The following is an 11,988-nucleotide window of genomic DNA, read 5'->3' on the forward strand; positions in this document are numbered from 1 at the left end:
TTGAGGACCATGTTTTTGGCAGTCTTTGCCAGGAGACTCTTATGGTTGTGAAAATGGTCAGCAGATGTCTCGTCAAAGGCGCAGCTTGGAACGCTCTCTTTTAAGGGAAAGCTTCTTTTTGGTGAAGACTTGGAACAGCTGATCAAGCATCTGAGAGATAATAAAGTGTACAAGCTACCAAAAGATAAGCTCAAAGGGTCCAAAGGATTTCTGCCAGTCTGTTCTCAATTTTGAAACCAAAGGCATTTCCGTCAGAGCAGAACTCCGGGCGCGGGTCAGAGACAGACCTCAGGAAGGTCTCAGTCCTGGTCCCAGTCCTTTCGTGGCCACAGAGCCAACCGAGAGTGCTCCAGACAAGGACCAGGTGGAGCCAAATCCGCACAATGAAGGGCAGCAGACCCACTCCTCAATGCCAGCCATCGGGGGGTCAGTTGACTCTTTTTTACAAGGTGTGGGTCAAGATCACATCAGACCAGTGGATTCTAAGCGAGATAGGGAAAAGCTACGCTTCAGAATTTGCTCGCCGTTAAGAAACCTATTCATGGTGTCTCCCTGTGCTTTGCCAGCGAAGAAAATTATCGTTCGGCAGACCATCCAAAGACAGAGAATGCTGGGAGTCATTGTTCCCATCTCCTAGGAAGAGCGGGGAGCAGGGCATTTATTTATTTTGTGGTGCCAAAGAAGGAAGGGACCTTTTGTCCAATTCTGGACTTACAGAAGGTAAACTTGGCTCTCAAGGTTCCCCATTTCTGGATGGAGACTCTCAGGTCAGTCATAATGGCGATGCGACGCAGGGAGTTCTTGGCATCCCTTGACTTGACGGAAGCATATTTGCACATCATAATTTGGCGGGATCATCAGAAATACCTCAGGTTTATGATCCTCTGGGAGCACTTTGTTTTGTGCTCTACCATTCAGTCTAGCCACAGTTCCTAGGACTTTCACCAAGGTCTTGGTGTTGGTGGCGGCAGTGCTCAGAAAGGAGGGCATTCTGGTTCACCCATATCTGGACGACTGGCTCATCTGAGTGAAGTCGGAAGACCTTTGTCATCAGGCGGTGGAAGTGGTTTTGTGCTGCTTGAGATCCTTGGGCTGAATAGTGAATCTGGCCAAGAGCCTCTTTCTCTTCTCAGGTTGTGGAATTCTTGAGCACACGTTTTGATACCTGTGTAGGGAAGGTCTTTCTCGTGGAGGAGTGGATTTGCAAGTTGCAATCACAACTTCGGAGACTGGAGGTCTGCGTTCTCAGGGTCTGGGATTATTTGCAGGTCCTCGGTTCCATGGCCTTAACCTTGGATCTGGTCCCATGGGCTCATATGAGACTTCTACAGAGAGCACTGCTTTCCTGGTGGGCTCTGAGGTTGAAGCAGTTTCATCTTCCTCTACAATTTACAGAATTGGCCAGGTCCAGTCTTTCGTGGTGGCTTGCCCAGAACCATTTGTGCTGCGGAGTGGACCTCGAGGTGGTGACTGGATGGTGGTGACTACCAATGCCAGTCTCTCCGGTTGGGGCTGTGTGCCAGTACCAGACAGTACAGGGCCAATGGTCTGCAAAGGAAGCTTCCTGGTCCATCGATTTGACTAGAGACGAGAGCGGTGTGGTTGGCTCTATTTGAGTTTCTTCCACTCTTGCACAACCGTGCAGTCAGAGTCCTGTCAGACAATGTGACAATGGTGACCTACATCAACTGCCAGGGAGGTACCAAGAGTCGAGTGGTGGCTCAGGAAGTGGAGATGCTGATGTCCTGGGCACAGCGGCATTTGGCTTTGATAGTGGCCTCGCACTTAGTGGGATCCAACCACGTGCAAGCGGATTTCCTCAGCTGACAACAGTTGGACCCCGGAGAGTGGGAGCTGTCGGAAGAAACGATAACCCTCGTTTCGCACAGATGAAGCATGCCTCATGTTAATCTGATGGCAACTCAGAAGAACGCCAAGGCGCCACGTTTCTTCAGTTGCAGAAGGAAACATGGAGTGGAAGGGGTAGATACCCTAGTGCTTCCTTGGTCACGAGACATTCTGATTTACGTCTTTCCTCCATGGCCTCTAGTGGGCAAAATCCTAAGAAGAATAGAGGTCCACCCAGGAAAGGTGATTCTCGTAGCTCTGGAGTGGCCACGGAGACTGTGGTTTGCGGATTTGGTCAATCTAGCAGTGGATGGCTCCCTGAGGCTAGGTCATCTTCCGCACCAATGTCTACAATGGAGGTTCTAGACTTACATCTTTTTCTAGGTTCTGTGTTTTGGACCACCAAGCAAAACCACTGACTCAAGGAGGGGGAGATAACATTCATAATTTTTTGTTTGTGGTGGCCAATGAGATAGACAGAGGTGTCATGTGAGCTCTGGACCATGGAACTAGGTCTATTGTTGCTGTCATTGTTCCTAATATTTGAAGATAATACTAAGCTTTTGGTGCACTTTGTGATGAGAATTTTTGCATTTGTTTGATAACCTTGATCATGTGCTTTGATGCTAGAAATATTTGGCCCTCTTTGGTATTAAATTGCGCATCCAAATATTCTAGAGATTGTATTGGTGAGGATTGTTTTTTGTAAAATTGATTACCCACCCTATTCTTTCTAAGAATTATATTACTCTGTTGGTAACTCTGATTCCTTCTTCATATACTTTGGCTTTGATCAACCAATCCTCTAAATATGGATGAATCCATATTTAAACCCTCCTTTTCTTAGAAAAAGCTACTATAACCACTATTACTTTGGTGAATGTTCTTGGAGCAGTAGCTAACCCGAAGGGGAGTGCTGCGAACTGATAATTTCCCCCCATTATGTAGAATTGAAGGTATTTCTGATGGTCTTTTCTGATTGGAAAATGAAATTATGTCTCTGATAGGTCTAGTGATGTCAGAAACTCACCCTGACATACTGATGATATGACTGACCATAGAATCTGTATATGGAAATGTGTGATATGTAAACACTTGTTCACTCCTTTTAGGTCCAGAATTGGTCTGGATGAAGCATCTTTTTTTGGAATCACAAAGTAGATGGAGTAACATCCTTGTCCTTGTTCCTGTCATGGAACTGGTCCTGGGCTCTGGCTCAGAGGAAGTTGCTTCAGGCAGTGTACTTGGCCGGGACGGAGAACACCCTGCAAATGGGCTGAGTCGCACTTTCCGACCCCACGAGCGGTCCCTGAAACAGGAGATGGTGGATTGAATCTTCCGTCTCTGGAGACTCCTGGACGTGGATCTAATTTGCTGTCCCCTGCAACAGGAAGGTTCCTCAGAACTGCGCCTTGTCCAGGGCAGATGGCCAGCTAGCTACAGACGCCTTTGCCCTCCACTGGGGAATGGACCTCCTATATGTATATCCTCCACTCCCATTAGTAGCGAAGACTCTCTTGAAGCTTTGCCAGGACCGGAGGTACCATGATACTCATAGCCCTCCATTGGCCGAGACAGGTTTGGTTTCCGCTCTTGCAGGACCTCTCCTGGCTGGACTCAATCCGTCTCGGGACCACCCTGGCCCTTCTCATGCAGGATCAGGGCAGGCTGCGCCACCCCAACCTCTGGGCCCTGTCCCTTATGGCTTGGATGTTGAGCAGTTGATCTTGCAGCCTCTTGACCTCTCAGAGGAGGGGTCTCGAGTCCTTGTGGCTTCAAGAAAGCCTTCCATGAGGAAGTCTTAGGCATTGAAAATGGAGGAGGTTTTCCATCTGGTGCGAGCAGAAGAATCTTGACCTCCTTATCCTGCCTGATCTGGGACCTCCTGGTTTATCTGCTGCACCTCTCGGAGGCTGGGCTTAAAACTAACTCTGTTCGGGTGCATCTCGGTGCCATAGGGGCTTACCACCAAGAGGTAGATGGTTCGCCCATCTTAGTGCAGCCGATTGTGGGATGGTTAATGCATGGGTTACTTCAGCTGTGGCCTCCCCTGCGGACCCCAGAGGAGTCCTGAAACCGTAATGTAGTGCTGGCTCGGCTGATGAAACCACCGTTTGAGCCACTGTGCTCCTCGACACTCAAGTATTTGACCTGGAAGGTCATATTCTTGGTAGCAATCATTTTGGTGCGCAGGGTCAGTGAACTGCATGCCTTGGTGACTTATCCACCATACACAAAATTCTTCCATGACAGGGTGGTTCTACACACACACCCTAAGTTCCTGCTGAAGGTGGTGACAGATTTCCATCTCAACCAGACCATTGTCCTGCCTGCTTTCTTCCCTAGGCCTCATTCCAGCCAAAGGGAAAGAGCCCTGCATACACTCTATTGTAAGAGGGCCTTGGCCTTCTACCTGGACCAGACAGCAGGCCACAGACAGTCCATCCAGCTCTTTGTCTCTTTTGACTCTTAACAGGCTGGGTGTGGCTGTTGCTAAGCAGACTCTCTCCACCTGGCTAGCAGATTGCATTTCCTTCTGCTATGACCAGGCAGGACTGCAACTGAGGGGCCATGTCACGGCTCATTCTGTCAGAGCCACGGTGACTTCTGTGCCTCACCTGCATGCAGTTCCAATGGAGGAGATCTGCAAAGCTGCGACCTGGAGTTTTCTTTACACCTTCGCAGCTCATTATTGTCTGGACAAGGATGGCCGTCAAGACACCAGATTCGGCCAGTCTGTCCTCAAGAACCTCTTTCAGCTGTGAAGCCAATTCTTCCTACCTAAGACCCCTGGTTTGGATTCAGACTGTCCCCGATGTGACTACCAGCACCTCCATTGTTGTGCCCATTAGCACCTAGTTTGGTGTCTGTTGGACTCATTGGTTTTTGGGTCCAGTCTGTAGTTAGGGATTCACCATATGTGAGGACTACCATCCTGCTTGTCCTAGGAGAAAGCAAAATCGCTTACCTGTAACAAGTGTTCACCAAGAACAGAGGATGTTAGTCCTTAGGAAAACCGCCGCCACCCCTGCGGACTTGGGTTCTCCTAATTTGTTGTTTTTATTTCTTCGTAATCTACTTACAAGGCTGAAGAGAGACCATGGATAGTGCCAGGCTTCATCTGATGATGTCACTCATCTGTGAGGTCTAACACCTACTGTCCTAGGAGAACACCTGTTACAGGTTTGGAGGTTCCAGGTAGAGCAGGGGTTAAAAGGGGGCTCGGAGCCCATGTGCATTTTCCTTATTGGGGGATAGGGGAAGCTCCTTGGGCCATTACCACCTGCAATTTATTTTAAATCTTTGGGGGGAGGGTAGGTGAAAGGGGATTGGGCACTATGCCTTTTACTTATTTTTGGGGTGGGGGAAATGAGCCTACTGACTCAGAACGTTTGTTTGTTTGTTTGTTTTTTTTTTAATCTTAACTGGCTATATTCTGAATACAGCCAGTAAAGGTTCAAGTTAACTGGGTACGTATACCTGTATAATTTTAGGAGTGCTCTGAGGCATTAACTGGATAAATTAGGCCTGCCCCAGAACACACTCAAGTTATCCAGATAAATTTTATCCAGCTAATCACTTAGCTGGATAACTTGGTGGCATTCAGATTGTTGGGAAGTTTAAACCCCCAGGGTTTTGTCCAGCTAAGTCCCAAAAATGTATCCAAACTCCTTTGAATATGGACCTCAAAGTATTTGATTGCAAAACATACAAGGGTGTTGTGGTTTTCTTTTTCTTTGGTATTTTTAAAAGGGATCAGGTTTTTTCATGTATTACAGACCCTGAGGAACTCAAAGTAGTAGAACTTGACTGGCTGAGGCAAACATAGTGATTTCCTTGTTTGGTTTTTTTTCCTGTGTGGCTATGGCTTCAGAAAGCACATATTTATATTTGAATTTCAGAGTCCTTTAAGTATGCGTTCTCCTCACTCTAGGATTGCTTTACCCTTTAAAGGAAAAGAGGTATCTGGAAAATGCTTTCAAAAGAGCAACTTTTAAAAAGAAGTTTGGCTTGTTAGGAATGGAATTTGTCTATATTCTGCTAATGGTCATGTGACAGCTAAGGCAGAATACAGTGCTAGCAAAGGCAGGACTTAGATATAGATTTTTAACGGCTCTCTGGAAGATGGTTACCATTTTCCTTTTCAGCTCAGATGCCAACAGAGGTAGGTGTTTTAAGATTTCCTACTTACTTATTTATTTGGACATTTTTATATACCAACAAACACAAGGAGTAGGATCGGTAAAATAGGACTTTATTGAATCTTGCCCGACTTTGGCCGAGTTTCGCTCAACAAGCTGCCTCAGGGGCTTAAGAGCCACTTGAATTGGCACAAAATAGCATGAATATCTCATATGCCACAGTTAAAGAAATATTCATCAGCAGAAACCAACTATTGAAGTTGTTTTGAAACCGCCACTTTTTTTCACACTCTATTGACAGCGGCAGGCTGCAAAAGCTATGACGTTTGACTCTACCCACTGCTCACTGAAAATGGTGTAATTTCTTTAACTGTGGCACATGCTATTTTGTGCCAATTCAAGTGGCTCTTAAGCCCCTGAGGCAGCTCATTGAGCGAAACTCGGCCAGAGTCGGGCAAGATTCAATAAAGTCCTATTTTACCGATCCAACTCCTTGTGTTTGTTGCTATCAGCCATCTTGGATCGGCTACCGGTTTGTTTTCTGGGACCATTTTTATATACCGACATTCATAAAAAATTTCAAGTCTGTTAACAGTGCAATAGAATTACAACATAGAAACAACTATAAACTTCATATTTCTTCAGTTTAAAACAATAAAATAAACAATCAATTAAATATAAAATCCCTAAACCAACACTACAGCAAACTACTTAAACATAAAATCCCTAAAACCTAGACTACAATAACACTAGTTGCATGTAAAAATCAAAATTAAATAATTGTTAGTTTAAAATAACTAAACTAAAATTAGTGGCAGTCATTTGCTAAGGTTAATAAGGTTTAATTTTAAGTAGAAGTCAGGGTACAGGTACTAGTTTACTTCTGTAAAAGCCTGTTCAAATAACCAGGTCTTTAACAGTTTTTTAAATCTCTGTATACTTGGCTCTGTTTGAATGTCGAGAGGCAATGAATTCCAAATTTTTGGTCCAGCCAAAGATAATGTCTTTTCTCTGACTGAACTTAAATGAGCTATTTTCGGTGATGGTATTGTTAACAGTGCTTTCCCAAGAGATCTTAAATTACGTGGTGGTGTGTGGATACAAAGGGAGGCATTTAGCCATTCGGTATTGTTACCATACACTGTTTTGTGTATTAACAATAGACATTTATATTGGATTCGTGACTGGATTGGTAACCAATGTAGGTCTCTCAAAACAGGGGAAATATGGTCATATTTCTTCGTGTTAGTCAGTAGGCGTGCCGCTGCATTTTGCAGAAATTGTAAAGGACGAACAGTTGAGTTTGGTACACCCAATAATAAGGCATTGCAATAGTCAAGTTTAGGTAAAATAAGGGCCTGCAGGACGGTGCGAAAATCATTAGTGTGTAAAAATGGTTTCAACTTTCTTAAAATATGTAGTTTATAAAAGCTATCTTTTGTTATGGCTTTTATTGATGCTTTCATACTCCATTCCGAGTCAAGAATAGGGCCTAAATCTCTTGCTTTATATCTAATATTGTAGGACTGCGTACAGGACCTAATGTCTAATTCTATTTTTTCTGTTACTTTATTACACGTACAACATTTTCGTTTTTGAATTATTTAAGGATAGGGATATATGGGAGAGTAATTGCTTTATGGATTTAAAATACACTTCCCATCATAAACACTGTGGATCCATCAAGTCTAGAGGGCGTGAAGAAAGTGGAGACATTCAAACATTGCACGGAGCGGCAGTAGCCACAGCGGCATTCAAACACTGCACGGAGCGGCAGTAGCCACAGAGGCGTTCACGGAGCGGGATGCCAGTGGCCAGTAGTTGGTGTTCCACCTTCACGGAGCGGAAGGATGGAGGGCTGCTATTTCCAAAAAAAAAAACAAAACAAAAAATAAAAACAGGGGTGGGTAAGAGTATGGGGCAAGGGGGTGGCCTGCTTGTTGCAGCGGTTGCTACCCCCAATTGAGCTGGATGTCATTTGGATGCAGATTCAAAGCTGCTCTCTAAATTGGGTGGAGGGGAATTAGGGCTGGAGGGTACTGGAAGCCAATAGTAACAGGTGGGAGAGAGAAAAAGGGAAAAAAAATGGATAAAGTGCGTAGCTTGCTGGGCAGACTCGATGGGCCATTTGGTCTTCTTCTGCCGTCATTTCTATGTTTCTATATTTCAGTGTAGATTGAAGTGAATCATTAATGGGCAATAACATTTGAACATCATCCGCAAATAAAAAATGAACCAACCCTAGACCAGCTAAAAACCTACACAACGGGGCCATATATATATTAAAAAGTGTCGGTGACAAAGAAGAACCTTGGAGAACCCCAGTCTGAAGTTCTACTATATCTGATTCTGATGTACCTAATTTTACTTTGAATGATCTATTAGTTAGGTATGATCTAACCAAAGCGAGGGTTATATCTGTAAGACCAATTTCTTGGAGTCTTAATAACAGGGCATCATGATTGATAGTGTCGAACGCCGCTAATATATCAAGTAGAATTAATAGGTAAGATTTATTCTGATCAAAACCTCTTTGGATAGTGTCTGTCAGTGAAATTAATAGGGTTTCCGTGTTATGAAATTTTTGAAAGCCGAATTAGGATGGAAAGAGCAGTTGGTTATTATTAAGGTGGTCCATGAGCTGTCGATTGACCACTTTTTCTAGTAGTTTTGCCAAAAAGGGAAGTATGGAGATAGGGCGATAGGTGGCCATAACTTCCAGGTCAAGCTGGCTTTTTTTTTTTTTTTTTTAAATGGGCTTTACTACTGCACATTTCAAGGAATCTGGAAATTTACCTTCTTCTAGAGAAATATTAATAATGTCAGCCAACGGTTTGGCTATGATTTCAGGAACAGTTTTAAGTAGCTTTATTGGTATGGCATCCAATGGATGGTTGGCAGGATTAATCTTTTTTTATAAGGTTAGCTATTTCCAGAGAGGATACCATATCAAAGGATGGCCAAGTAACCGAAGGGTTACAAGGTAAAGTAATACTCTGATTAGATTGCATATTTAAATCATTTAATATATTCTGGATTTTTTTAATGAAAAAGGAGGCAAATTCGTTGATTTGCTTTTTGAATTGTCAAAAGAATATGCACTACCCTTGGGTTTGGTAAGTTCTGATATATAGGAAAATAATACTTCACAGCTACTATAGGAATTGTCAGTTAAAAACAAAATTTTGCTTCTTTGTTCAGGAGCGTGAACTTGAAGAAAGGAAGGAGGAGGAAAGAAGAGAAGCCTTACGTCATGCAATCATAGAAGACGAAAGACAGAAACTCCTTAAACTGCATGCTTCAAAATTACTGGGCTATCTTCCTAAAGTAAGAGTCGTATTAATTTCATCATTCTGTGTGATCTTTCTCCCTAAATTATTTGCATGTAGAAGCATCTGTTATGTTCTCTTTTTTTCTGGTCAAGCATTTCCTCCTGATTTTTTGGGTTTCCTGCTCAGTTGGAATCAGCCTCTATTGGACTGTGCGTGCAGGAACCGTTATTTGCAACTACCTAGGGCTATTTCCCCCATTTTATATCCTCTCCCAAAACAGCCACTTATTTCAACAACACTTTTTGGTTAGTGGCCACACACCAGAACCCTGCAATGATGGGCCCATTGGGTGATGACCCACACTTCTGCACTGCCTCTCCCTTAGATTTAGTCCACTTCAGAGCTAGCATACATGCAGCTCTTAGCCCTGGCTTCCTGTGAAGAAGACAAGGTGAGAGAGACAAAATTATTCAAGTTGTTAAAAAAAAAAAAAAGAATGCATTGTGAGGTGTTGGAGGAGGACCTTGCAAGACTGGGGGGACTGGACTGGGCATCTAAATGGCAGATGAAATTTAATGTGAACAAGTGCAAAATGATGTACATAGGGAAAAAAAATCCCAATTATGAGGGTAAGTCCCAAAAGTGTTTCCATGAGTAAAACAGTGCTTTACTTGCAAAAATGACTTTTTAGAAGGTCAGGTTGGAGGGGTTTGCATTTATATGCTTCCTTCTCCATTTTCAAAAGTATGAGGATACAATTTCCAGAAAAATCTCTGTGCTCAAAATAGTTCTAATTATGTTCAGGTAGGTTTGGTGGGCTAATTTTCAAAGCAAACATGCACATTAAAAGGTAGATTTTTAGAGTAGCATGCACGTGCGCATTTGCCAGCGCGCATCCATGGACGCACTGATTTTATATCATGCGCGTGTTATAAAATCTGCTACCCATGCGCACACAATTTTATATCAACGCGCGCATAAGCGTATACAAAAAAGTCAAAGTATGCATTTGGGGTGTAGAAACTGAGGGAAGCAATAAATGAAGTGTGCAGTAAAAGAGTAGTGAAAACCTATGGAATTCTAAGGAGCACAGTGATGTACAGCTAGCAGAAAACTATTGGGGTAATTGTACAAATGATCTGCAAGACCTTGTTTGAAGTATTGTTTATTTCTTCTGACTGTATGCAAGGAAAGACATACACAGCTTAAAAGAATTCCAGAGGAGGGCTACTAAAATGGTGCAGAGTCTCCAAAATAAGTCTATGGGAAAAATTCTTAATAAAAAGCGCCCTATGTATGCTGTTCAGGAGAGGAGGGGGGGGAATATGATCAAGACAATCAAATACTCAGATATATAAATAAAAGCAAACCCTGTTTTGGGTGGGAGAAAAATTCTAAAACAAGTAGTAAACTCAAGATGAAAGTAAAGGACCTTTTAAAATTAACAATAAAATGTATAGTGGATGCACAGAACAGATCCCTAGTAGAGGTGGTCGAACAAAAATAGTATTGTAATTCAGAGTTGCATAGGACAGAAACAGAAGATCCTTAGTGTTGAGTAAGGGAGGCTTAAAGCCAGGGATTAGGCAAATTCAGTGGTGTTGCTGTATGTAGGGAAAATGATTAGATGAACTGGAGATTTTAATCTGCTGTCAATTTTTGTTCCAAGTAGGGATGTGCTGTTTGAAAATGACACCGAACCAACAATGAAATTAGTTTCCTATACAAAACGACATATTACTTTTGGTATCCCACTTTGGGGTAATAAATAAACATTTCTTTTTGTTTCAGTTTTTTTAAAATGTTTTATTGTTGACTAAAGCCATGTAATAAAAACAAAACAGAAAAACACAAAACTTCCCCTGATAAATTGCTATAATGTTGACAAAAGGTTAATGAGTAATTTCAGCAGAAATTAATAAAGTTATTGTTAAGACTTAGATTTGTGAAGTATTTGATAGTTATATGTTAAAGTAACATCATAAACATTTTTTTTTCTGTTTCTTAATTTTAGGGTGTCTTTAAGGATGAAGAAGATCTTAAGTTGTTTGACGAAGATTTCCAGAAGATTTTTCAGAAAAAAAGAGCGGATATATTTACAGATGAAGACTGGGACTGAGACTTTGATGTGAAATTATGTATTTCTATTTTTAGAATTGCCACTAGGTGTCAGCCCATCTATAGTATATTCTGTAATGCACCCATGGTTTTTGGTAGGAATTCTTGTGCTTTTGTTTGGTGCAGTTTGCTTATAGGTATTTGTTTTGGCACTTGATATTTTTTTAAGGAAAAATTTAGCATCTACCACAATATCCAACCATCTAGAGCTTCTCTGAAAGTTCAGTAACAATATTGTAAAAGTTCCTTGTAACAATAAATTAATTGCAACACTACTTTACAAAGATTTGATTTTTTCACAAAGATTGTGACCAGCACTTTTTTACTCTCACTACACATGCCTGAGAATAAGGACTATGACTCATAACTTGGAAAAAGAGAAATCCCTGCCAGTTATGAGCAAGCAGATGTCATTTACTTTTTGGTTGTGTTCGCCAACCACCTAAAAAACTAGTAAAATTATTGTCAGATGGTATCCTGTATCACAGTATCTCGTTTTATAAAGTTATTTTGGGGAAAATGTTAGTGGATGATCCACTGTTCAAGTGTATTGACCAGTGGAACACAGATTTGGGCCTGAATCTGACAGAAGTGGACTGGAAATTTAT

General features: G+C 42.2%; 1 protein-coding gene across 3 annotated transcripts in view; it reads left to right on the top strand.

Annotated features, from left to right (window-relative positions):
* MNS1 (meiosis specific nuclear structural 1) overlaps positions 1-11,655 on the top strand; it is a 154,615-nt gene extending 142,960 nt beyond the window's left edge. For all 3 annotated transcript variants that reach the window (XM_029575319.1, XM_029575320.1, XM_029575321.1), the window contains exons 9-10: positions 9,192-9,317; positions 11,277-11,655. In XM_029575319.1, the coding sequence (XP_029431179.1) occupies positions 9,192-9,317; positions 11,277-11,381 (231 nt within the window). In that variant the 3' untranslated portion in view covers positions 11,382-11,655. The remainder of the gene's footprint in view (positions 1-9,191; positions 9,318-11,276) is intronic.
* Positions 11,656-11,988: the final 333 nt, after the last annotated feature.

Source organism: Rhinatrema bivittatum, chromosome 13 (assembly GCF_901001135.1).
Source record: "Rhinatrema bivittatum chromosome 13, aRhiBiv1.1, whole genome shotgun sequence".
NCBI classification, from domain to species: domain Eukaryota; kingdom Metazoa; phylum Chordata; class Amphibia; order Gymnophiona; family Rhinatrematidae; genus Rhinatrema; species Rhinatrema bivittatum.